General features: G+C 65.6%; 1 protein-coding gene across 7 annotated transcripts; it reads right to left on the bottom strand.

Annotated features, from left to right (window-relative positions):
* Positions 1-876: 876 nt before the first annotated feature.
* Positions 877-26,295, bottom strand: ASPG (asparaginase). 7 transcript variants are annotated; one of them, XM_027066740.2, is made up of 17 exons: positions 26,069-26,293; positions 19,596-19,704; positions 18,808-18,919; positions 16,316-16,441; positions 15,934-16,017; positions 14,961-15,087; positions 10,944-11,056; positions 8,538-8,720; positions 8,327-8,440; positions 7,655-7,771; positions 6,460-6,555; positions 6,051-6,214; positions 4,006-4,092; positions 2,014-2,113; positions 1,670-1,750; positions 1,361-1,416; positions 877-1,092 (listed from the first exon to the last, which is right to left on the bottom strand). In XM_027066740.2, the coding sequence occupies exons 1-16, from the start codon at positions 26,148-26,150 to the stop codon at positions 1,405-1,407; spliced, it is 1,707 nt and encodes a 568-aa protein (XP_026922541.1). In that variant the 5' UTR covers positions 26,151-26,293; the 3' UTR covers positions 877-1,092; positions 1,361-1,404. The 7 variants fall into 7 exon arrangements, 5 of the variants coding, with proteins under 5 accessions (XP_026922541.1, XP_053080997.1, XP_053080999.1 ...); XR_008299753.1 differs by lacking the exon at positions 6,051-6,214 and having other exon boundaries at positions 26,069-26,295; XM_053225022.1 differs by having other exon boundaries at positions 877-1,394; positions 1,661-1,750; positions 26,069-26,295.
* Between the last annotated feature and the right edge of the window lie 282 nt (positions 26,296-26,577).

The raw sequence follows: 26,577 nt of genomic DNA, 5'->3' as shown, positions 1-26,577 counted from the left end.
GGGTGAGCTCTTTGGGGTCACACTTTTGCCCAGTATCTACAGGGCACATGCCCTCAGGCTGGGCCCGGCTCTCCCAAGCCCCCAACCCAGGGGCCAGACAGATGGACAGGCAGACGGGAATCCTCAAGTGGGCCTTTAAAGAGCTTCCAAGGTGGTGGAGAACCTGGATGGAGGTATCCCCTCCCCCCTCCCCCTTCTCCCCGCCGCCGTGCTCCTCATGCTCAGCAAGGACGGGTCAGGCCTAGGCCCGAGGGGGCCCTTGCCCCACTGGGCCGCTTACAATTTGGACAGAGAACCAGCCAGGGGTCCAAACACCTGATTTCACTCCCAGCCGGGCCTCCCACGAGACTCGTGGCTGACCACTGGCCCTGGAGGGCCACACCCACCTGCCCGAGGCGGCATGGTCACCCGGGCTGTGGCGACTAGGCAGCCAGGGCCGGCGCGGGTCACCCTCTCAGGCCTCCCTGGGCAGGGGCTGTGGGCACATTGGGCTGGACTGAACCTTGAGGAGCAGCCAGACAGACTGGGAGGGGCCGGGAGGACTAAAGAGACAGTTGGGTCGGTCCGGTCTGGTCCGGTCGGTCCGCACAAGGGGAGTCGGGCAGAGGCAGGTATGAGTGGGGGCTGCTGGGAGCAGGGACTTCAAGTGTCAAGAAGGAGAAGGAGCAGACAGACCGAGGAGATGGGGCAGAGGTTGTCTGGAGAAGTTGCAGCCTGAACAGTAATCTGGAGGAGGAGGCAGGACAGCGGGGGAGGGCCAGCCGGCGTCCCTCACCCCCGGGGGTGCTGAAGACACGGCCCTTTGACCCAGAGCCTGGGGCACGACTCCCCACACACATACCCACAGTCCTGGGACCCAGAAGGACGCGCTGGAGCTGGGGTCTGGGGACCGAGGGAGGTCCCCAGAGAGACTTTATTGCCGCTCTGCCCGACCGAGACCTTTAGGCTGTGCGCGAAACAGAGCGGGGAGAGTCCCAGCAGTGGGGGTATGTCACAGAGTCGTGGGGTGGCATCCCTCCAGCAGGCCACAACAGGAAGGAATGGCTTGTTCCGCAGCAAGGCAGCTTCAGGTTAGACACCAGGCAGCACTGCCTGAAAACCGGAGGTCTCTTGAGATCTCTTCCCTGGGCACAGGCGGTGTGTGGGGGCAGGGCAGACGGACAAGTCCTTTCCCAGGGAGGGACCCAAGGACCTGAGCAAACCCAGCCAGACTTGAGAGTCTTCTGGAGGGCCAGATGACGGAGTGGGGGGATGGGGTGTGAGGTAGGAGGCAGGTGGGAGCCCCCCGCCCAGTGGGGTGGGGCAGGGTGGGCAGGACACGCAGTAGAGGGGTCTGAGGTCCCCTCCAGGCTCCAGGAACCTCTTGGCCATGGCCGGGGCCCTCCGGTGCTCTGGTAGGGCGCGTCACAGAGTGGCCTGACAAGACAGAATACAGGAGGTGTGAGGTTGACCCTTCCTACGGGAAGCCCTCCCGGATTGCGCCCTTCAGCGCTTTTTTGGCTCCACCTACACAGTGTGTGCCCCACCTACAGAAACAGCTCCACAGGCCTAAGTGACTTTGACCCACCTCAGCTTCCTCTGGCTCGGTCCCCAGGACTGGCCCTCAGACACAGGGGGCCACAGTCCAGCGGGGGAGCCTTCAGTCCTGTGTGGGGCAGAGGGAACTTACTGGGCCTGGGGCCTGGACAGCAGCCCCACCCTGGAGGTTCTGCAGAAAGGTCACCACTTCCAGGTTTCCAGCTGCTTCTGCCTACAGGAGGGTGCACGTGGGGGCGGGGCTGCCTCAGGGACACTGACCAGCAGCCTGGCCCCTGACCACCCACCTGGATGTCTTCCCTGGCTCTTCCCACCCACGCCCGTGACTCCTTGTCCCCACAGCTCCGGGGCCAGGGACCAGGAGAGCAGGAGTCTGGACATCGGGTGGGGGGAAGAGGGGGAGCCAGGGGAACGGTCAGGAAGTCTTCCTGGAGGAGGTGGCCTAGGAGAGGGCGGTGGGGCACTGGTGGCACTCACAACAAGCAGGGCACTGCGCCCGTCATAGCCTGGGCAAGCCAGGTCAGCCCCCGCCTGCCACCATGACTGCAGGCCTTCGAGGTCCGCCCTGGAAGCCAGCCTGGAAGAGGGAGCAGAGGAGGGGTGCCGTCAGGACCCCAGGCGCCTTTACAAAGCCAGTCCCCAAACAGCTGACCCAGCGGCCAGGGCAGGAGGGCAGCGGTGCGGGGCTCCCTGGGGGCCGGCCAGGGGCCTGCGGTCTGGTTTCACCCAGAGGGGGTGACTGTGGCTCAGGTGGAGGGCGCACGCAGGCGCACACTCACACAAGTGTGCATGCGCGTGCACACATGCCCCACGTGCATGCCAGTTTCATGTTTCACAACACCGCTCTCCCTGGGCGGGGTCCGCAGAGGCAGGAGGAAGTCTGCGCAAGCCCAGTGGTGCAGGGAGACACGCGGGAGACCCTCGGGTGGCCTGGACCTGCGTGGCGGAGCAGGTGCCCACTGGGAGAGGGACCTGGGCCCACCTGCTCTGAAGAAGAAGGAGGGGCCCTCGCCGGGGTCCTCCCCTCCATCCTCACCCTCCCGCCCCCCCTCAGGGGAGCCCACTCCCCACCCGGGGGCCGAGCCGGAAAGGGACCGAACGCCAGGTGTGCTGGCCCGGGGCAGGGGGTGCTGCAGGGGGAGGCCTATCCCCCCAAGGGGCCTCAGTGACGCCCCCCTAGTCGGGAGACAGCAGCAGCAGCCTCCACAGCGGCGCGGAGCTATTTTTGGGGTGAATCACGCTGGGTGGCAGCACCAGGCCCTCCCGGACCTGTCGCCAGCCTCCCACAGGCTTGTCTCTCGGAAGGGCCCTCAAACACGGCCAAGCAGCTCAGGCTGGACAAGCCCACCGCCAGGTCCGGGACGCTCGGTTTCGCCACTTGTCAATGGAGACATCAAGGCCCACCTGGCCGTGCAACCCTGAACCAAGTCACCCCAGAAGTCCCTGCAGGGCCACGGCCAGCGGTTGTGAGCGGGCCCCTCCCTTGCTAGGTCCTAACAGACCCATCCCATATGAGAGTTCACCTTGTCCCTGTCACCTGAGGAGGGCAGGGCCTGGGTTGCCCCCCCCCCCCCGCCCCCGGGGACGCAAGATCAGAGCAGGAGAGCCTGAGGCCGGGTTCAGACCCAGAAGGGCCTGTCCACCCCACCCCACATCTAGGACTGGGGCCCCCAGGGTGGAGGGGGTGGGGGAGGCGCTGGCTGGTGGGGACGAGAGAGCCAGAGCCTCGGGGCCTTCTTGTGAGCAGAGAGCTCACCCACGCCTCACTCCCGGCCGTTCAGCCAGAGACCCCACTGTCACCACCCACTCCCCAGGCTCGGGGTCTCCGACATTCAGGGCTGTGGACCTAGGCTGCCTCCGACACCCCCAAACCTGGCTACCACCAGTGCCCCGGCCTGGCCTCCTGGACAAGCCTGTCCTGCCCTCTGCCTGTCTCTCTCCACTCCCCACCTGGGCTCTCAGACCCAGCCTGGGGAGCTGACAGGTGGCACCGAGTGACCCAGCGCCGGTGAGGCTGTGACAGCAGCACCGCTGGGAGGGGGTGCCCGCGGACGCAGGAAGGAGCTGAGCTCGGCAGCCCTGGGCCTGGCCTGCACCCCACCCACCACCAACACCCTCCCCGGAGACCTCCGGGGCCCCCGCTCCCCTGTGCCCCAGTATCCCCAGGCCTGCCTTGGTGTCACTCGGGGCACCTGTGAGGTCAGAGCCATGTTAGCGACTGGCTGCAGTGTGCCTGGGCTGGACAGCCACCAACCCCGTGGTTAGTTTACCAGTGACAGGGACTGGGTCCCACCACTGTGGGCCCGCACTGGAGCCCATCCACGGTGGGGGTGGGGGGGGGAACGGAGACTCATGAGACCTGTCACCCAGCCCAAAGGGGGATCAACCCCCCAACCCTCAGGGTGGGTCTCCTCTTCGGAAGCCCCCCACCTGGCCTACCAGCCCTCCCTGCATCCTCGCAGCCCTCACCTGCACAGCTCGGTCCCTGCGTCCTCTAGCTCCTGGGGGGACAGGCAGGCCCCAGCTGCCCGCAGTAGCCCAATGATATCCTGATGCCTGCCACGAGAAAGAGTGTGCTGACCACCCACCCGCCCAGGCAGCCTCTGCTCAAGCACGGCAGTGCCTCACCCACCCCCAGCCTGGGCCCCCAACCAGGGCCACTGCCCCCAGCCCCAGCCAGGGCCACCGCCCCCTGACCCCGACCCCGACCCTGGCCCCGGCCCCGGGCCAATGCAATGCCCTGCCACTCATCCAGGTACCTTCCCAGGACATCGAGGGTCTGCGGGGTGGGGCCAGGTCTGAGTCCCCCCCCATCTCACCCCATGTTGGAGGGTCCGTCGGCCCTGACTGAGCAGCTCCTCCCCTTGCATCATGAGGCCCCTGCCATGGTCTCCCTCAGCCTGTCCTAAGGGCCCAACGCACCCCTGTGAATACCTGGGGACAGCCGGGCCCCGCTACACGCACCCGTCCCAGCCAGGGTTGCGCCTGGGGAAACTGAGTCAATCGGGCCTGCACTCTGCCCTTGGAGGTAGGGTGTCAGTGAGACACTAGGGGGTAAATATGAACAGTAGGGACCCAGAGCAGGGCCCCAATGTCTGTGGGCTCCCCAAGGCCGACCGGCCTGGGCCAAGCCTGGAGACAGCCACTGGTTGTGCGTGGGACATGGGGGTGAGAGGTGGGGCAGGGCCAGGGCGGGGGCGTGGGGGGGGGGCTGGGGCCACGGGCGGGCAAGGCAAAGGAACAGGGCGAGTGGAGGCTGGCTCTCACAGCAGAAGTGCTGACCAGGCCCCTTGCCCCACAGTGTCTGTGTCCTATAAATGGCATGGTCACCCCACTTTTAGGAAGCCTGGGGAGGAGGGTGGGGCCCCCCAGGCCTTGCCCTCCCCACCCTGAAGAGCCCTCTAGAGCACAACAGGTCTGGGAGCAAGGCCAGGAAAGTGAGGCCGGGAGACCGGTTTGGGGGGGCTGTTGTGCCAGGGGCGGGGGGCGGGGCAGGGACAGTGAGCTCATCACCATCCACCCACACCCAGCCGGATCGCCCTGGCCCCTCACCCCCATCCTGGGAACCCCCCGTGCCTCATGCTCACAAGAGTCTGGTAAAGAGGGTGCTACCTACCCATCATTCCCCTCACCGAGGGTCACATGCCCACCCCAGGGCTCACACAGCTGGGGCACGCAGGACTTGACCTGGACAGTGTGGCGACCCCAGGCCCACACACCCTCAGCCTCTCTCCAGGAGGCTCACCAGCACTCCCCACACACACCACAAAATAACCCAGGATCTGGCCGGCCAAGTGCCCGTAGGGAGAAATCCTCCAGGAGAAGCTAGGGGTCTGGGCTGGGGGGTCTGGGGACTGTTACAGACACCAGATAAAACAACAAAAGATGAAAAATGAGGGCTGTGACCCCTGCCCCCAGACACACACACACACAGCCAGGCCAGGACCCCTCCCTTCAAAAAATCAGAGTTGTTGGGTGGGGCCAGCCTGGGGGACATCTTCCCTACCTTGCTGGCTGAGCCTGTCCCCCGAGGGCACCTGTGCCCATCCCAGCCTAACATCTGGCACTAAGTAGCCCGCTTTATGTCTACGACATGCACGTGCTGGGCCGGCGGCTTCTCCCCTTTCCCACCCTCCAGGCCCACAGGTGTGTGTGGATGACGGCAAATACGCATTCAACCCCTTGAGCTTTGTCCGTGAGGATTTTTCTTTCCTAGAAACTCTGCACCAGGGTCTTGCTGCGCCTGCCTGGCTGAGCTTAGAGGTCACCTCCTCCAGGAAGCCCTCCCTGACCACCCTGCCCATTCAGTCCTCCCTGTCTGGGCCCAAGCATGGTCCCTGCTAGTACCTGCCAGGCTTGGGCGGGCGGGGGGGGGGGGGGGTGTAGGGAGGGGGCAGCGAGGCTCCAGGAAGCAGGTGTCCTCAGCTCTGCCCGGGAAGCTGTGTCACCACAGGCAACAGGGCAGCCTTGTCTAAGCCAGCTGTGCCCAGGTCCGCCCCACATGGCCCAGGTACCTGCCCTTCACCGCCAGCAGCAGCGGGCTCAGTCCATCCTCATCCCGGGCGCTCACACCCACCCCTCTCTGCAGCAGCATGGTGACCACCTCGGGGTGGCCTCCCCGGGCAGCTGCGTGCAGAGGGGTCTGACCGTTAAAGTTCTCTTGGCTCAGGTCACTGCCCTGGGTGAGGCAAGGGCACGTCACCCACTGAGGGGGCGCTGGGCAGGGGCGGGGAGGGGACGGGAGGGTCGGGGTGCACCCCGGGAGTGGGGCCCGGCACGGCCACTGGCACGCCCTGTAGCGGCGGTAAGGTCCCACCGGCTGGCTGCCCAGCGCGGCAGAGCAGGGCCCCAGGGAAAGGCGGCCCTGCGTCCCCCGGGGCCCGGCGTGGTGGGGCTGGTCCCTGAGGCGGTGGGGGGCCTCACCAGCTCCACAAGTGCCTGCAGCACGTCCAGGTCGCCCGCATGGGCCGCAGCACAGGCCAGGCCAGGCGTCAGAGCTTCCCGCACTGCATCGGCCTCCTGGGTAGAGGACAGAGGCACCCTGGGACCTCGCCTCTCCCTGGAAAGGAAGGCTCTACTCCACACGTGGGCAGAGCTCCTTCAGGCTGCCTGCCCCCAGCACCGGGAATGCTGTGGGGCATCTAGGGGCTCCCCAGGATGCCAGAGGGCCAGGAAGCCCAGCAGAGACCCCGCAGGCAGCCTCACACCCAGCCCAGCACCCTCGGCAGGGCCCAACCACAAAGCGACCGTATCTCTCGAGCTATTAAGCCCGACACAGCCGCCCTGGTGACAGGCCACACACATCCCGGCCTCTGACCACTGCCTGCCCTGGGCAAGTGGCAGTCAGCACGGCCAGAGCTGTCCATCACAGACCCACCCACCCCCACTCTGAGAAGGGAAACTGTCACACGCGGGGTGACCCCGGGTTGCAGTGCTGCTGTCCGTGAGCTCCCATGCCAGGCCTGGACATCTCGGGCAGAGCAGGGTGTGAGATGGGGCACCAGGAGGCCCCCAGCACCCCTGTGGGTCTGACCCGGCCTGAACCCCAAACTCTAGACCCGGAAGTATGAGCTCAGCTCCCCTGCCCCTTCCAGGTCCAGGCCCCCGGGCTGGGAAGGTGAAGAGGAGCTTCAAGGTGCTGTACCCGACAGGTGCGGCTGTGGGGCCTGGGCCCCGGTGCTCAGAGCCCAGCCAACCCCGCAGCAGGCGCCCCCTCCGTCCAGCACCCAGGACAGCGCGCCCGCCTTGACTCAGGCCTGCCGCTTCTCAGGCAGCCCTGCACCCGGGGCCAGCGCGGGCCGTCAGCAGGCCCGGCCAGTCCAGCCGAGCTTGGCCCCACTGGGTGATGGGGCCACGTTTTGCCCACCATCCACATGTCACCAAGACTCCGCTAAACCATCCCGGCCCCTTCCCACGGGCAGCTCCTTGCCTGAATCCTCGCAAATCCTCCCCACTGCGGACCCCAGCCCTCCACCTGGGTCCCAAACCACACCATGCCTGGTGGTTTTCTGCTCATGTGCTGGCATGATGGGGGCCACGGCTGGTGCCTGGCATGTCCAGAGGCGACCCGAAGCTCAGGCCCCCATGTCACACCCCACACACACACACTGGCCAATACCTGGCTCAGACTGAGGAGCTGGGCGACCCCCCGGCCCAGCGTGCTACAAGTCAGTGAGGGCTGGTGCTCGTCCCCCGCGGGCAGTGTCACCTCCCCCCGGAGGTCCCTGGCCAGCAGCTGGAGGAGGAGAACACAGAGAGCCAGGAATGCCCTGTGGCAGGCAGACCACTGGCCCAGGCATCCCTGGGGCACGCGGCGAGGGCTATCCTGGGCCTACAACTCCTCAGTCCAGGCTGTATCCCTTAGGCCTGAGCTCGACCCCCGCCAGGTCCCCACGGGCCGACCCCAGCCTCCATTCCATTAGCTCAGGGTCTCCCAAGGACCCCATCCCCCACCCCCTGCACCGTGGTCACCACCCAGGCTGGCTGTGTCTGAGGTCCCCCTGGGAAGGGTGGGGGACGAGGGGATGTCCTGGGAGCGGTTTGAGGAGCCTTGGCCAGACCGAGGCTCCCCGAGAGAGTGGAAGAACACGTTGTCTGGGCTTGGGGTTGGCAAGGGGTGGAGGGAGCCCAGGCCTCAGAGCTGGTGTTTCCCCGCCACGGGGAGGCCCCGCATCCCTGCCCCCTCCCGACCCAGGCACACAACCCACTGGGCTGGGCCCTCAGCAGCCCTGACACGGGTCCCCATGCCCCCCAGCCCAGGGGGGAACTGTGCCCAAAGCCGAGGGTACACCTGTTTCCTGCTGTCCAGGCTCAGCCCCGGCTGGCCCAGCACGTAGGACAGCTTGGCCATGGCAGCTTCCGACGTCATGTCAAAGCCCGAGACGATGCCAGCTCCCGCCACGGCCTGCGGGGAAGGGGGCACGAGCAGGAAGGGGGGTGCCACTCGCCCTGTGCCCTCGGGCCCATCCCCTCCCCCTCCAGCCCTCCATCCCCGCCCCCACCATGCCGGCTGCGTAGCCAGAGGTCACGGTGCCCTGAAGGCAGTGTGTGCAGTTGACGATGAGGAGCCCTCGCTCGGTGGCGGCCCGGAACTCCCACAGCAGGTCCGGCTTGGTGGGCCCGTTCCCGCAGCCGAACGTCTCCATGACGACGCCCCTCAGGGGGGGCTGCAGGAAGGCCCGAACCTGCGGGGCCGGGAAGGGACAGGGACGGCCTTGGCCTCTTGCTCCTTGGCAACAGGAGCCCACTGGCTTGTCCTGCACCTTCGGCTATGGCAGGGACGTCCGGGCTCTGAGCAGGCCACATGGAGAGCCATGAGGGTCTGCTCCCCACCACGCCCTCCCAAGGAAAGGCCTTGTCCCCCGTAAGTGTTTAAGGCTGCGGGTGGTGTGGCGACAATCCGAACGCCCCCTCCAGCGCGCCCCCAGCCTCGCCAACCCTCTATCCAACCCCTTATACCTGAAACATAGCAGGGGCTGCTCCCAGCAAGCCTGTGCCCTGCAGCTAAACATACATGCAGGGCCCCCAACGAGCCCCCCGCACTTCCTGCTTGGCCGCCAGGCTCCACTCAGAAGACGGCGGGCGGGAACTGGGGTCCACCTCACACATGGACGGTCCCCCTGAAGGCCTGGCTGCAGGAACACAGGTTCCCCAGCTCAGCAGTGCCCCGTGCTGGGCGCTGGTAAGTGTGGCCCAGACGACCATATCCGTGTCTGAATCTGCCATGCAGGTGGGAACACAAGGGCTGAGCCACTGGCCTGGGGACAGTACTTCTGTGCAAGCATCCACCCCCTCTGGCTGTGTCCCCCGTCAGAGCCCTGACCCCTCATCAGAAAGGCTGAGTCCAGCTCCCTCTGCTTCTCCAGGGTCAGAGGTGACTGCACCCTGTCCCTGGTAGACACCGGGGATGGGGAGGCGACGCCCCGAGACGCACCGCAGGAAGCAGGCCCCGCCCCAAAGGCCCAGCTGCCCCCAGCAAGCAAAGCCCCCGGGGCCCTTTCCCCTGCACAAGCCTCGCCCAGCTTTGTGGGGTGGGGGCAGGGCTGGGGAGCCAGCTCCATGGCCCTTCATTCCCCCAGCTAGGAATTTCAGAGGCCCAGCACGATTCTCCCTGAAGGGTCCTGTGTGGCTCAGCCCCATTCAACCTGGCAGCCTCGGACAGTGACACACAGATACTACAAATGTGAGACCCACCCAGGCCTGCACCTGTCCCCTGGTGACAGTCCCTCACGTGGGCCCCCACCCCCCACCCCTCCGCACTCCCCGCCCGTCCAGCCCGACCGCCAGTGTCAGCTCCTGGGACAGCCCTCATTTTCGAGACCAACCGTTGGAGGAGCAGGCTCCAGCCCAGGGAGGCCACGAGGCCCAGCCCCAGGGCCTCGAACTGCCTCCTACTCTGAGGGTCTCTGCCCTTCAGAGGGGCCTGGGGAGAAAGGACCCTCGCGGACCCTCGGGCTACGGGTGACACAGAGCACAGCGGTGGCAGGATGGCGGGGGGCACATACACGGGGCCGGGCCCCGCTTCTGGTTGTAGGACAGGGGTCCTGGTGCGCGTGGCCTGCACACCCTGGCTCCCCGCAAGAGCTTCCAGCACCATCTCTGGTCCAGTCTCGGGGAGGCCACCTGAGCTACAAGCCCCCCCCCCCACCTTTCCTACCGGATCTTTCACTGCACTGAGTACACGTCCCACGTACTGTGGGACGCTGTCCTAGGCCAGGCCCGGGACCAGCACGGGGGACACATGGTGGGAAGACCAACCCGTCTGTCCCCAGTGCCTTTGAGGGGGTCAGGTACCGGTTCACAGACTGTGAGCGACCCAGAGCCCAGGGCACTAGCACCCACCAGGCCACCCTGTGTGCAGGAACATACCCGCGAAGCCGCATCTGCCCACGGTGCTGGCTGGTCACAGCACTGAGCCCAGCACCCACACCCCGGCTCGTGGCCCTGCGATGCCCAGAGGTACCTTCAGCTCAGACAGTCTCTATGGGATGGGCCACGTGGCGTCTGAGCCCAATTCACAAGGCAGGCCGCAGTCAGGCGCCGTGTCTACCCCAGTGGCAGCTGGTGGCCGAGGGGTCATGAGCAGGGAGCACACGGAGGACGGGGCAGAGCCGCCACAGAAGGAGCAGTCTTAGGGCCACGCCCCCCGTGGCCCTGCAGGAACCCGGGCCATGAGTCCACAGGCATCCACGCGGTCAAGCCCGCGTTGCAAATGAGGGAAGACCGGGCCCCAAAGCCCCAGCGGAAGAGGCAAGGGAGGGGTGCAGGTCTCGGGGACACGTGCAGCTTCAGCACGCCAAGGGGCCTGCGTGCCCGGGCCCGCGGCGGGGTGGGGGACGGGAAGGGGCGGGGCAGGACACAGGATGCGGGGGAGTGCGGAGGGCGTGCAGGGCTGGGCGGGTCCCTACCAGGGCAGCGGGGATCCCGGGGTAGAGACGCAGCAGCCCCACGTCACGCTCCACGCTGCTGTGCACCACCAGCCGCTCCTTCCCTCGGACCTTCCGCACCAGCTCCCGGTTGACTGTGAGGGCAGAGGTACACGTGTGGCACCGCTGGGCCACCGGACAGCCGACATCCCCGCACGCACTCGGCCCCAGCAACGCCCACGGTGCGTTCAGCCCCTCAGGCCCTCCGTGTTGCCCGGCCTCGCTCTGGGTGTCTCCAGAGCCCCGGCCCTCTCGCCACCACCCTGCCCTGCCCTGCCCTGCCCCCCCCTCCCGAGGCAACTCCTGCCGGCCCTCAGCTCACTCTTAGGTCGGGTGCAGCCCCAGCCTGTGCCAGCTCTGCAGTGGCTCGGAGTCGGGGCACAAAGGAGGACCCCCACCCCCACCCCCCCGGGAACAGAGGCTGCCTGAGTCTGGCAGGGAAGGTGGAGGAGAGGCGTTCCAGGCAGCGGGAACGGCGTGCGCAAAGCCCAGGAAGCACAACAGACATGACAGAGCTGACAAATCAGAAACGGCTTGTTGTCCTGGACGCCAGGAGGAGTCGGGCCGGTCCTCTGACCAGCCAGCCTCACCTGTGCCTTGCTGGGCACCCACCTCGCCCACAGCTCAGCGAGTCAAGGGAGGAAGGAATGAGTGAACCAGTGAACGAGTCTTCTGGGCCCCCCACCTTTGGGGACAGAAAGCCTCCATCTGAGGCCCAACGCCCCAGGCCCTGTGGAAAGTGGGGGGCAGATATTCGGGGTCCGTGCCCCTTTCACCCACCACACAGAGGAGCTGCCCAGAAGGCCCGTCTCCCTGCCGGTCCGAAGTCACTGCTCTGCCAGGACCAAGCTGGCAGATGCCTCCCAAACCCGGGGGGGGGGGGCGGTAAAGGGAGAGGCTGGGCGGCAGGCCCAGCCTTTGAGCCCTCAGGAGCCCCACACCCAGCACAGGACCCCGTTCTCTCCAGTCCTCGGCACAAGACAGCGCGATCTGGGCGGAGGCGTTGATGCCCACTGGCACGGACTGTGATTACAGCCTCTCTGAGGTAGCAGGCATCACGGAGACCCCCGAGTCCAGCACAGGGAAACCGAGGCCCAGAGTGGGCAAGGGCCACTGAGGCTGCTCATCCAGTCAGGTGCGGAGCCAGGACAAGAATGGCGGGAGGGGTGCACCCAGGACCCTGGCCCAGGGCTCCTCCCTACGCCCCCGCCCGCGTGGGGGTGTAAGCCTGCACGCCTGCTGCTGTTTCCACCAGACCAATTCATGTGTGATAATAAACCAGGGAACATTCCGGACACATGCTGCCCTCTCCCGATGCGTCAAAGGGGGTGTGGGGGGATGGGCAGCCGGAGGGGGCCCACGGCATCAATCAGCAGTGAGAGACGCCCTTTAATTTAGGGCCGAGCGCCCCAGCTGGACGAGCAGATAAGCTGGTGGGGGGTAGCAGCGCCGCCACCACCCAGGAGTTATGGCTGCAAAGGGGGCTTTACGGAGACAAAGAGAGCCCACGCCCCCTCCCTGCACGGCTGGACCAGGCCCGCAAGAGCCCGCGGGGCCCAAGTCCTTCTTCCCCCAGCGGAGCCGAGGGAGGAGGGTGGGGTGGTATCCACGTAGCATGAGGGGCACTGTGACAGTGCCACCTCGCCACGCAGACCTCTGACAGTCCCCCTGCACAGGAGGGCCCTGGGCTCTGCTGTCCCCGCAGCTGGTGGCAGGGTCACCATCACATGCCCCTCTTGACCCCCAAGCCCTGCCTGTAATGGCCTCACAGAGGGAAGTAAAAACACAAGGGAAAGTCCAGGCTGGGCTGGGGGGTCGTCCTCCAGCTCCCCAACAGGAGGGGGGGTAGCCCCTGACAGCCCAGGCGTCATCGGCCCCCCCGCCCCCCCACCCCCTCAGCAGTCCTGCCTGCCACATCCTGGGCAGAACCTGGTGTTTCTCAACACCGGCTGCCGGAACGGGCCCGGGGCAGGTGGGGGCAGAGGCTCTCACGCTCTGCACGGGCACCCTGGCCAGCGGGAAACAATCTTGGCGGGGTCATGGGCCTGGGGCGCCGGGGTGGCCTCTGCCCTGCGCCCACCAGGCTTCCAGGCCGGGCCTGCCTCAGCGTGCTCTGTGCCCTGAGGCCTGCCTGGGCCTGGTGCAGCACAGACAGAGCCCTGCCGTCCCGGGTGAAGTCCTCCAGGCCTGCCAGCAGGGTGCGTCCCCGGAAGTCCCCCCTCCTGAGCCCCAGATGAAGTGTGACTCAGTCCCCAGCAGGGAGCCGGGACTGCAGAGCAGGCGGCCCACTCCTGGTGCCCATGCCTTCCTTCCCCAGCTGGCCAGCACGGGGGCAGGAGGGGCTGAGTACCGCCACCCACCGCGGCCAGGAAGCTGATCTGTCTTCCAGCACCAGTATGCGTGCCACCTCCTCCGGGGAGCCCTGCCTGACCGCTCAGTGAGCAAGCGGTCCCCCGCCTGGCTCCCGGCGCCCTGGGAGTGCCGCACATACCTCACATCTGCTCACGTGTTCTGTCTCGTGACCCCCGGAGGGGGCTCGGGGAAGTGGAGGGTGGGCGGGGGGAGAGGGTGCAGGGTAAGACCACCAGAATGGGAGTCAGGGCTTGGCTGAGCCAACACCTCCCTCTGCGGGCCTCTCCACCTCGGTTTCCTCCCCTGTGGCCCCCTGCTGCCTGGGAAGAGAACCCCGGGGGACAGCCAGGTCGTGGCCATCGCCATGCTGGGATCCCCACTCTGTGTGTCCTGTTGGGATCCAGAGGCACTGGCGGCTTCCAGAGTTACGTGACCAGCCTGCCCATCCCAGGAAGGACCTACTCCCACCATCTGCTCTCCACAGACAGCCCAGCAGCAGCCAGAGCCCCTCCCCACTCCGAGCCTTCATCATCAGCCTTCCCAAAAAGACTTCCACCCCTACAGCCCCTACCCGGCCTGGGCCCAGTGCTCCTGAGGCCCTGCCTGTGCTGGAACATTCCAGGAAGCCCCTGTCCCTAGGAAGTCAAGGCTCTGGCCATCCAGAGTCCACTTCCTTCCCTGGTCTCGATCTGCTCACCCTCCTGCGGGTGTGGAGGCCGCTGCACCAGCAGACCCCAGGGCTCTCCCCATGCCAGCCTCCTGGAACCGCCCCTCAGGTCCCAGCAGAGCCCATGTGGGCGAGGAGGCAGCGCTGCCCTCCCAAGGGCCTGCAGTCAGGCAGTCTAACCAGAAGAGCCACCCGGTCCTGCTGGTGCTGGGTCCCCTGCCTCTCAGGCTTCTAAGCCCCAAAGTCCCCCCCAGGAGGGCTGGTTCTGCCAGGCCCTACAGCACCCCTGCCACCACCACGGGGTCTCTAGGACAGAACCCCACAGCTGGTGGGGCGGGGACAGGTGCCCAGGCCCCCCCCCCCCCCAGCTCAGTCAGGAAGAGACACAGGGCAGGCCCCCAAGCTGTGCCCACTGTGCTGTGCCCACCATGGACCCGGAGTGAGGACTCCTGGGGACACAGCAGGAGGGCAGACATCCTGGGTGGAGACAGGGCAGCCCTGGGGGGTGACTCCCTCTGGGTGAGTGAGGCCAGCCGCCCTTGCTGAGAACAAGGTCAGAGACAGCTCTACACTCAGGGAGAGGTGAGAGTGGGTCAGGGGCTCCCTAGGGGCTGGGCTGCCTGCCAGGCTCAGGAGGCAGAGGACTCCCCTGGAAGTTCCAGGGACGAGGTCACAGCACAGGAACCTCGTCCCGGGGGACCCAGGTGCACATCAGGGTCACAGACTCCTGGACTCAGGGTCACAGGTCCCCCAAGCCTGCTCCTCCTCTGGTTCAGCCCCCGGCTCCGAGCTGGGGCTCCCCACTGGCGCTCCCCCCTTGGTGGCCCACGTAGGCCCCCTCTCTGAGCGGCCCCCGACTTTGCAGCCCAGGGCAGCAGGGAGACTCTCTGGGGCCCCAGACACGGTTTCCCGCCCAGCTCCAGGCATGAAACCCCGGGCGGGAGCCCTCACGGGATGGCCCTGCTCGCCGCCCAGCTTACGTATGACGTCAGCGCCCACAACGGCCAGAGGGGGCAGGTTGGGGGAGCAGAAGGCCGCAAACCTGCGCGAGTCCACCTTGGTCACTCGGTTGCCCCGAAACAGCTGATTCTGGAAGAACAGGCAGACCTGTGGGGGAGGCGAGAGGCAGCGGCTCAGCGCTGGGGAGCCCCAGGGCCCTCCGGCCTCCCCCCTGCCATCAGTGGAGCACCCACTGAGGACAGGTTGCAGATGTCGATTGCGGCTGCTGCCCTCCCTGCCGCCCATCCCTCAGGGCCTGGGGAGAGCCAGGCAGGGAGCTGGCCACTTGAGGGCCCTGCCGCCCCTTACTTCCCACCTGCCCTCTGCCCCCATCCCTGCTTCTCAGGGAGTCCCTGGTGAACTCGGCCCACCCCTCACCACAGTGTCCGTGCTCCGGAGCTCAGGGGCTGGGGGGTCTCGTTCTGCCCCCCGCCCCAGCTGCTCTAGGGCTGTCCTCCTGGGGGAGGGAGGGAGGCACAGCAGTAGGGAGACAATGTGAACCGTGCTTCGGTGAAGCGCCCTCCCCCTGGCACAGGGTCCCCTGCAGTGCTAGGGGGTCTCGTAAGGTCTCCCCATGCTGCCATGTGGAGAAAGAATGCTGAGCAGGGAAAGCCAGCTCCACAGCTATACTGTGTACAATCTCCTTTTACAGAAACTTACACGTAAACACACATAACGTGAACACGTGTAACACGTAACCCGGAAGAGAACACAGCACGCTGTTAACAGCAGCGTCTCTGGGAAGTAAGACATGGGTGGCTTTGTTCCCTTCTGCTTTCTTTATTTTCCAGGTTTTTCCACGGTGACGGTGTATGCCACTTGTAAGGCAAAAGACACATCTTCAAACCCTGGCTGACGGCTCACCTGCATGTCCCACCTGAGTGCCAACCACAGCCCCCGCCTGCGCCACGCAGGCCACGCCCCCTGCAGCCCACGCCAGGGAGGGAAGGGTACCTCGGGGATCACGTACTGGCCAGCCATGAGCAGGGCCCCCAGCAGGTTCTCACGGCCATCATTCCACAGGGCGTGGATGGGTACCTGGGGGGAGGCCGGAGATGGGCTGAGACTCACGCAATACCAGAGGGAAGAATGAAGGGGGGGGACAAAGAAAGGGCTGCTGGACGAGGCGGACAGCAGGCCATGGATCCCCCCACCCACCCACAGGACCCAGGGCACTGACCAGCCTGGCCGGCCAGAACAGACAGGACAGGCGCTGCCTTGGGGAGCTGCAGAACTAAGCAAGAGGCCCAGGATGCGGCCTGGGTTCCCCACAGTGCCAACTCCCCCGGTGGCCTCAGGAAGGCCCTCGTGCTCTCCGGTCAGCCCGGGACATTACCTGGGCACCAGTTAGGATGACGGTTTTCTGCAGGTTCTCCAGCACGAAGGACAGCACGGAGGCCGCGAAGGCCATGGTGTCAGTGCCGTGGATGACCACGAACCCGTGGTACTGCCCATAGTGTCTCTGTGGGGGTGCAGCAAGCTTAGGCCGGACTCCTCCCAGGGACAGGCCCCCTCCTGGGGACAGGCCTCCTCCCGGGGACAGGCAGCTAGCTGGTCTCCCACCCCCTCAGGGAAAAAAAGGAAACGATCCCAAATGCAGAGGGAGGGAATCAGGGAGGCACAGGTGGGATCCTGGTCACTTTTGGCCCAGAAGACACTCTCTGGGAAGCAAGCCTCTACCTGGAGTCTCACCCTTCCATGCTCTCCCCCACACCCAGGACAGCTTCCTTTCCTGACACCTCTAATTGCATGAGAGACATGGCCTAGGGGGGAGGGGTCTCTGGACATTCTCCTAGGATAAGAAGGTCCCCTCTGGACTTCCGGCCAGCGTCTCCCCCAGGCGGTGCCCAGTCAGGGGTCCCAAGAACACTGGCGAGTTGGAGGACCACACCAGACTACTGTGTGTGTCAGCACAGTACTCCAGGAGGGTCCCTTGCCGCATGACCACTGCCTCCAGGCAGGGGGCTGTGGGGGTGTGTGAGCCTGCGAGCCCATGGTCCTATAGGAGGGCCAGGCAGGGACACAGCAGTGGGCACAAGGCACAACCGGTGCCGGGAGCTGACAGGTGATCTGGGACCTGGCAGGAAGGCAGGACGCTGGCAGGCAAACGTGGGGAAGGGTCCTTCCAGATACAGGCGTGCTGGCCACCTCTGAGAGGACATCCTCAGGCCACCACCTAGAGGGCAGCCAAGGCCGGCCCTAAGAGGGTGGCTGGCCCGGGCTATGGTCGCAAGGGCACAGTTCTGGGAACCAGAGGGTCCAGTCCCTCCTGAAGGGACCCTGATCAAGCCAGGCTGGCCCTGGAACCGTGGTTGCTGAACCATGTGGCGGGCTGGGGCACCCTCTGCTGGCCACACAGGGCACTGCCACAGGCAGGCCCTGAAGGCCCTTTGAGTCTGCATGTGGCCGGACACTGCAGCCAGGACAGCAAAGTGGTCAGGCCCCAACCAGAGGACAGTGCTGGCCACAAGCCAGGGTAGCTGCCCCGGACTATGGCCACAGACACACCCATTGGCAGCCAGTGGCCCCGTTCATGGACGCAAGGACCAGGCCCAGGACCACACAGTGTCCTGCTCACAGTGAAAGGGGATGCAGCCCAGGGAGCTGCTCTCCCCGCAGGACTAAAGAACGCAAGCGTGTGACTGGGGCCAGACCCCAGCAGCAGGGAAGGGGAGCCTGTGTGATGAGCCTCTGAGGCTTAAGGGAGACGGGTGAGAATTGGGCCCGGAGGAGGTGGGGGTGGGGTGGCAGGGCCCCCCAGGGAGGTAGTCAGGCCACAGGGCCAGGCTTGTGCAGGAGCGGGGGCTGGTGATGAAGAGACTGGGCAGAACGGAGAGGAAAGCTGATGGAGGGGCGCTCTGGCAGCAGGTCCAAGGGGTCACCACGTGATGCTGTAAACCACAAGACCTGCACGGGGTTCTGAGCTTTTTACGGGCTCCAAATCCACTAAAGTCCCAACTCCAGGGTGGGCATGGGTAGGGTGAACAGAGAAGGGTGGGCCAGACATGCAGCCTGCCAACCTTCAGGGAAGCATCGTGCCTCCCAGCCTAGGATACTAACTCAGACAAACCAATTACAGGAACACACTAGGGCTGCTGTCCAGACCATTTCCTCACCAGGAGAGTGGACATGGCCCTCGCTGCCTATCCTCTGCCTGCACGTGGAAAAGTGCCTCAAGGCTTTGCAGCTGAGATGTGACCCAAGGATCCAGCACTTTCCTGAAGCTGCCATTCCCAGACGTTCCAGGGTCTCAGACCAGGCAGGTGGACTCCATCCCCACACACCTCAGAGGAGTGCTTCCGCGGCATTGGCTCCTCCCCGGTCCACGAGCCCCGCCCATAACCCCAGCCCTGCCCACACCCCAGTCATGTCCACACCCAGCCCTGCCCACACTTTCAGTCCCGCCCATACACATGTGTAGCCACGCCTACACATCCCCAGCCCCGCCCACAGTCTCAACCCTACTCTCACAGCCCCTCCCAGTACAGTCCCACCCTCGCTCCCAGCCCCGCCCAGTACACACAGCACCGCCCACATTCCCACTGCAACCTACATACTCCCGCCCCACCCACACACCCAGCCCCACCCATACATACAGCCCCGCCCACAGTTCCAGTCCCACCCACTCAGCCCTGCCCAGTACACGCAACACTGCCCACACTCCCAGCCCCACCATACGTACAGCCCCACGCACACTCCCTCCCAGTATACACAGCCCCACCTACCTAGTCAGCCACGCCCACAAACAGCCCCGCCCACACTCCCAGTTCCCCGCCCCCAGTAACAGCTCCACCCACACCACTAGTCCCGCCCACACTCCCCAACTACCTGGATGGTCTGGGCAATCTGAACCCACTCGGTGATAGTCATGTCACTGGAGTCGAAGAGGGGCTGGCACTCCAGTACCGTGTAGATGACCCTCTGGTCAGGGCTGGCGGGCCTGCGGGACGCAGAACAAGGGCTCCCACTCTGTCCCCTCCTCCCTTGGCCTGCTCTGTTCCCCTCCACCCAGCCAGCCCCCCTCGTCCGCCCCCCTGCACTGAGGGGCTTCTCAGTAGGTTCTGCATATCCACAATCTCTCAGCAACCTGAATACAGGGCCCAGCCTTCCTTCCACCCAGAGTGCCCAGGAACAGGGACCTTGGTCCTCACGAGGGGTCACGGCTGGGCCAGGACAGGCTGCTCCCCAGCAGTGTCACCTTCCCAGAACCGGCTTTAAGAGGGGGCCCAGGCCTGGTCCTCCATGGGCCAGGAGCGGACCCTGGGAGGACGATCTCTGGCAGGAGGGAAGCCAGACCAGGAGGCCATGAAGGGCACCAGGCAGCCTTGGCCCAGAACTAAGAAACAGAGAGAACTTTGCACTGGGGGGAGGCGGGGGCTACCTGGGGCCAGCCCCTGCCTCTCCCGATGGGCTTGGGTCCCCGAGTGGCTAGGCCCAAGGCCTGCAGCCCCCCCAAGGCTCACTTGAAAGAGGGCCGCTGGTCGGTGCTAAAGCCATGGCACTAGTGACCACAGCCTGCCCCACGGACCCTGCAGGAGCCGTCCCGTCTCAGGATAGGCCCACCCCTACGACAGCAGGCCGTCATCCCCGGCTGGGCCCCAAGGCCCCACACTCACGGCAGCACCAGGGTGTCCTCCGGGAGGCCAAGGGCCCGGGCGTGGTCCTCATCATGGAACATGGGCAGCGTCCTCAAGGCAGCGGCCAGGCCCCTCCCAGGGACGAGCACTGCAGGCAGAACCCAGCGCAGGGGGAGTGGGGTCAGGGGCCGGCAGCCACCACGGGCTCCTGTAACCGCCGGCCCCTCCCTCCTCATCAGGGCACTTACCCAACACGCTGGGGGCCAGGCCAGGGCGGGGGCCAGGCCAGGGCGGGGGTCAGGGGTTTGGGGTGGGGACAGAATCCAGGGCCCTGGTGAGATTGGGCAGCCGTTCCAGGTCTGGATGAGACGGCTTCCTCCCGGGGGGCCGGGCAGCCCCCCTCTGGCCACTCCACCCAGGGCCTGCCCCAGCCCACCCCGTCTCCAGGCGACCCCGTGCTCCCAGCTGAGGTTCAGGGGCCCAGGCTGTCCCCCGCCTTCCATCACAATGCAGCGCAACGCACCCACGCTTCTCTCCACCACTTGCCGGGTCACCACACTAACTCCTGCGGGCAGACATGCTGTCTGCTCTGCCTGGAAGTCCTTAGCCCCTCCTCCTTCAAACCCAGTATGTGCTTCGCCCCCGCTCAGGTCACCACCTCCAGGAAGCCCTCCTTGACGTCCAGGCCCCGATGCCCTTCCCACACACTTCCCCAGCGGCCCCTGCTCCCTCACTAGGCTGTGTGACCCCTCCAAAACCCAGAAACATGTCCCATGTGCCAGAAACAGGCATCTGAGGCACTGGGCAGAAATGGCGTTGTGTTTTAGAAAACCCTCAAAGGTCACAGCTGTGTCTGCTAGAAACAACCCCTCGGCAAAGGCTCCCTCTTGTCCCTCCGTGCTCCCTACCAGCACCATGACCTTGGACAGGTCAGCTAACTTCTCCGGGCGTCTCCCACACACTTGGACACAGTGACAAGGACAACAGGGTCCCCTTCCTCGAGAAACGCCTTTAGCTGAAACGAGGAAGGAAGACCTTTCAAGACCGGGCGAGTGGTCACTCCTGGACGACACCCTTGCTCTCGGCCTCCGCAGCCCACGGGGCACGTCCAGCCCCCACTGCCGCTTAGCGGCCTAAAACAGCCTGCTGTTCGGGCCTTGAGAAGCCTCCAGTGCCAGCAGGGCTGTGACCTCACTGGCAGTGCCGGGGGACGGTCTGCCCAGGCCCGCTCGGGGTGTCGGCGGAATTCAGTTTCATCGTGTACAACTGCTTCTCTGCTGCCTCTCCCACGGGGGTGGTTCTCAGCTTCTAGGGGCTTCCCGCGTTCCCGGGCTCGGGCCCCGTGCTCGGTGTTCACAGCCAGCAACGGCTTTAATTCCCATGCTGTGATCTCTCTGACTTGGCCTCTGAGTCATCTCCTCCCTTTAAGGAGCCAGAAAGCTCACTCGCCTCACCCGCGGACACCGTGCCGCTCAGTCCTTCCTGAGGCCACCGTGAGAGTCTGTCTCCTCACCAGGCCGGCGGCCAGCTTCCCGCCGCTGAACGTGAATCTGCTCTTTTCCTGAGGGCCAGCAGCTCAGCATCAGGCCCTGAATCTCCGGCCCAGCACCCTGGGCCCTCTCCTGTCCCTTGTGCCCACTGATGCCCTCCCTCCCGCCCTGCAGCTCCCGGCAGGGGCCGCCCCCCCCCCCCCCCCACCGTGGCCATCTGAGGGCCGCTCGGGCAGATCGGCTTCCCACAGCCGCTTAGCACGTTACCCCAAACAGGTGGAGAGTGGGCGCAGCACCTCCCTGTCGTCACACAGCATCTGTGGGGCAGAAGCCCGGCCCACTCCACGCTCAGCAGGACCGCACTCCTCGCTCGCTCAGCTTTGCTCAGGCTCCCTCCATGTGCCCACCTTCTACGTGCCAGGCACACTGGCCCCATGGGTGCTCCTGGATGTTCATGGTGCCATCTCCGCAGCTGGAGAGGGATCCCCAGGGGAGCCCCCGCCCCGCACACGGCCCCAGCAGGGGCTCCACGCACATTTCATGCAGGAGTAAACAATGCGGGTTAGCTGCTACGGGGCTGCTTGAGGAAATACCACGTCGATGGGGCTCAGGAGACAGAGGGGGACATCAGTGCACGATTGCCCGCCTGGCCACACCCCCAAGATGCCCGAAGCATGACCAGGACACGTGCCTGCCTCCACACAGGTCCAGGCTCACCAGCCCCACCAGCATCGAGGACAGAACTTCAGAACCTGGGCACGGAGGAGGGCTCACAGCCACCCGGCCGCCCAGCCCTGGCGGCCAAGCTCGCCGACCCCACCCTCGGCAGGCTGACAGGCAGCCCCCAAAGGTGCGCATGCCCTCCCCTCGAGAAAGGCAGTCTTTGCAGGTGCAATGGAGTTAAGGGTCTGGAGACGGGGGCACCACACTGGATTGTGCAGGTGGGCCCTAAGTGTGGGAGACTGGACACATGGAGGAGGCAGCCACGTGAGGACAGGGCAGAGAGCTGCGTGAAGGCGCCGGCCGTGAAGACCACGGCGATTCAATCACAGCCAAGGAAGCGGCAAGGACGGACCCTCGCTGCCCCATGTCAGGCGCCTGCCTGTAGCACAAGGGGGCCACCTGCTTGGTCACGTGTGGGAGCAGCCCCAGGACGCTCACAGAGCCACTTTCCACCCCAGCTCCTCGTGGGGGGTGGTGCCAACCTGGGGATCCACGGACGGGGCAGGGGAGGTGGGGATCCACGTGGTCTGGGTTTCACGGGGCGAGCTCATGATGTGGGTGGTCGCCTCCACCCACAGCCAGGCTGTTGCTGGCCGACGGTGAGGCAGTGACCGCCGGGGGCATCCTGCTGCAGCGGGGTGGGAAGCGGCAGGGCCAGAGGACCCCGAAGGGTGGGAGCCCGCTGTTCCTGCCCGGGACTTATGTGCGCCCGGGACTTATGCAACGCTGGCCCAAGAAGAGGCGATGCCCTCCTGGTCTGTTCTCTCTGGGCAAAACCCGCCACGGCACTGTGACACCAAAAGAGCGTGGGAAAACGTGCACCCAGAGAATGGGGGGGAAAGAGCTGAGGGAAAGTCAGGACGTTAATGAACAAAAATCGTGCCTTGGGGTTCTGTGACATCCTTGGCTGTTTCAAACCGGTCATTTGTTATGATTTCCTTACTCGTTCCGCATAAACGTCTGCTCTCACACTGAACTCTAATTTTGTAAATTGTATTATTTTTCTCCACAAGGGCCCCCCCCCCCCCACCAGGCCCCTATAAAACCAGAAGCAGACCATGCTTCTCAGCTACGGCCAAACCCCTCGTGTCTAAGGGACGGTTTGTCCTCTAGGACTGCGGGTCCCCGGGGAACCACCTACAGCTTCGGCTAGAAAAACGTGAGCGTGTGAAGCTACGCTCAGGGAGGAGGTCCAGGTCGAGTGCTCAGACGCCATGTTGCGGTGACCGAGAGACGGTGGACACCACCCTTACGGGCGACGCTTGGCTGCAGGACCAACTGTGACCCCCACCCCAGGCTGTCCTGGCATGTTCAGATACCTGCCCCCAAAGTTCTGCTCCCCATGCCGTGTCTGCAAGTGCCTGCAAGGGACGCTGGGGCAGGGCGGCACTCAGAGGTCACAGGGGCCTCTGGCTCCCTCAGCCAGATGGGAGGGGCCTCTGGCTTCCTCAGCTGGGTGGGAGGGGCCGCTGATGCTGCTCAGCCTTGGGACCGAGGCCATCATCTGACTCTGCTTTCATGATGCCCCTTGACCTGTGACATCTCTGCTGGACTCAGAGAAGGGCTGGGTCCAGGGGTGTCCCAGGCTGCAGCGGCCCCTGCCCTCCGCTCGCCGTCCCGGGCTCTGGCAGGGTTCAGACAAGCGGAGCCGTGTGCCCTGCAGGCCACTGTTCACACCCTCCACAGTGACAATCCAAACAGCCTAGCTGTTGCTGGCCTGCTCCCCTCGCCACCCTCTGCCACGGTCCCGAGGCTGGAGCCCCGTCAGCAGTGCCAGGCGAGTTAATCATTGATACTGTCCCGAGTTCAACGACCCCTGCTGGGCTCGGAGAGGGCAGGGGCTGCCCAAGGCCCTCCTAGTGTGGCCTCCAGCCTCCAGGCCTGGCTCCTGCATCCATCCCCATCGTGCCCGTGCCCGTGCCCTGGCCTGGGGGCTGCCCTCGTCCCCAGACACCTTTTCAATCTACGCACACTTTTAGGCAAAAAAGTCAGCACAAGATGTGTGTCCCTGAACACTGAAAGGCCTGAGGACCGTCGCTGGCCTCAGGGGGCCAAGGGGTATATGACACGAGAGGCACAGCAGGGACCAGACCCCATGTCTCTTCCTCTTTCGTCCTCTGGGGTTTAAGCCACCGCCCCCCCCCCCCCAAGCCTTCCTGAAGTCGGAGGACTGGGGAAGGAGCAGCCCTCAGCAAGGAGCTGGGAGGCACCACCAAGGCCCCCAGCGGACTAGTCGCCCCAGGCCGGCAGCTGCCTGCTCCCCAGCTGTCGCCTGCCCCGCAGCTCAGGAGACCAGTTTCCTTGCCCCCCAGGACAGGCTGGTGCTTCTGAGGTGCCTTCCGAGCGCAAGAAGGCGTCCGCTGACCTCGCCTTCACCAGGCCAGGAGGCCCCAGCGCCAGAGCAGGCTCCAAGGGATTCTGGAAGATTCTTCCCCATCTGTAGCCGACCCCCACACCCTCTTTCCTGAGTCAAGGTCTCTAGTTCACCTTCTGAACATGTGACTTCGCAGCCTCTCCGGGAGAAGCAGCACCCGTGGGAGTGAGCCACAGGGCTGCCTCGGAGGACGGGCAAAGAGGTCAGAGAAAGGTGGGAAAGAGGTCAGAGTCCACCAGTCCGTGCAGCCCAGACCCTCAGGAACCATGTGTGAGCTCAAGAGAATCGCAGACGGCCACATGCCAAGCCTGGAGGGGCAGCGTCCGGGATGGGCCAGGGTCCCAGACGGTCCGCCCAGAGCAGCAACCCTCTCTCGGCCCAGCCTCCACCTCCCGGCCCCTCCCGCTCTCTCCCACCTGGGTCCAGGCCCCAGGCCCTCAAGGGAGGCCACAGCCACACGCAGGGTCCCAGCCGTACAGGTGCCCACGGCCCTACATCCTCTCCCCAGACCGCCTCTGTGACTTGAATCACATGCCGCTGCTGGTTTAATGTCAGCCCCTCTCAGGCTTGTGACGGCCGAGGGACCCAGACAGAGCAGCACCCAGCCGGCCAGTGTCACCGGGGGCCTCCAGGCTTCAGAAGTCCACCCATGAACTAACCAGGCAGAGAGGCGGAAGGCACAGCAGCAGAGGGCTGGCTCCTGGCAGCCCAGGGAGGGGCAACTGGCGGGCTGGGTGGACGGCCACGTCCCTGGGGCCTGAGCCCCTACAGGACAGGGCTCTACACAGGCCTGAGTCCTAGAGCCCGGCATGGAGTGGGCCCCAAGGAATGTGTGAACTGTCTGTGTCGCAGATGGAATAACAGGGACAGAGGCTGGAAAAGCTGCTGTTGGAGCCACAAAGAAAGCACCAGTGGGAAGGGGGGGACCAGGAGCGGTGGGGGAGGGGATGGGCCGAGGCCGGGGGACCCACCAGGACAAAGGAGACGTTCTGTTAGTCCTGGGGGGCGGGGGGAGGGGCGGGGCCCAGAGTTGGTTGTGACGGGGGAGGGGGCATGGGACGTCTGCTCTGGCCAGGCCCCTGCAGTGGGAGAGGGGGAAAGTGGGGGGGGGGGGGAGGACACTGCAGGGCCGGGTGAGGGGCTGACCCAGGTGTGAGCACAGACGAGGACTGGAGCAGCAGGGAGGGGCCACTGGCAGGGAGCCCAGGAGGAAGGGGTCAAGATAGTGCCAGCCCACGGGAAGCGGGACCCCTTAGGGACAGTTAACCCGCAGACAGCAAGAGAGTGGCAGAGAGGTTCAAAGATGAGGCTGAGGGTGTGTCCCGGGCCCCCTGGGCTCGGCTGGGCATCCCACACGGCACGGGACCAGGAAGAGCCTTTGGGGAAGGTACAGGCAGTGTCCCACTCTCCTGGCCACGCCAGAACATGCCGGATGCTGGTGCACAGCCATCCACTTCCCACCCCTCCAGGCTCCCCAGGCCAGTCTCCCTGCAGGTGCTCGGCCCAAGCTGATGGTCTGTCCGGGGTCACCCGCGAGCTCCAGCGCCCTGGCCCAGGCCCTCACCCCCCACCCCCAGCAGCAGCCCCTGTCAAAGGGGCAAAGACAAAACGCGCAACTCCCCAAAGCCATCTCCTGCACCTGAACAGTCCAGAAAGGTGTGATGGGAGGGTTGCCAGGAGCCCTCAAGCTTGAACAACGTTGGGGGAAGGGGTGGGGTCAGGTCACGGCCCCTCACGATCCCTGGGGAGGGCCTGGACTGCCCTAGCCGTGACACCACACGGTCTTGTTTGTCCGGAAAGGGGTGAGATAGAAGCCGTGGGCCCTCGGAGACCCCCGTGGCTCTGTGCAGAGGGGTGGGAGAGGCCCCGGAGGGCTCCGACCTGGGAAAGGCCACTGGGCACGGGAACGACCCCATTCCACTCACCGCCGCGCTCGATCCGCATGCCGATAGTGCCGCCGGTGTAGATGGCCAGGAGCCTCCGCTCAGGCTCCACCGCGCGCGACATGCCTACCGGGGACCAAAGAACCAAGGGGACTGAGGGCACCAAGGGACGGCGGCAGGCGCACCCAGGGTAGCCGAGGAGGGCTGTGCCTGTGGTGGGGAGACGTGGAGAGCTAGGTGTGCGGGTCGGAGGTGGCGGGTCCTGTCCGGGGGCGGGTCCCGTCGGGGGGGGGGGGGGCGGGGGGGCGGGGCCTGAGAGGCCCTGGGCTGTCGGATATCGGATATCGACCAGTGCAGTGGCCCTGGGTGTTAGAGTGGCTGTGACCTGTGACACACAAGCCACGTGCCTTACGGTTGGCCTAGGGGACCCCCCAGCGCGGAGTGGGGGGCACCCTCCCCTCCCAGGTGGCTCCCACAGACCCCGGTGCTCCAGCAAAGCCAAAGCCCTGCAGGCCACACCCTCAGTGTCACTCCTTGCGGGTGGGGGTGGG

The sequence above is a fragment of the Acinonyx jubatus genome, chromosome B3 (genome assembly GCF_027475565.1).
Source record: "Acinonyx jubatus isolate Ajub_Pintada_27869175 chromosome B3, VMU_Ajub_asm_v1.0, whole genome shotgun sequence".
NCBI classification, from domain to species: Eukaryota; Metazoa; Chordata; class Mammalia; order Carnivora; family Felidae; genus Acinonyx; species Acinonyx jubatus.
This window is presented reverse-complemented; position numbering and strand designations above follow the sequence as displayed.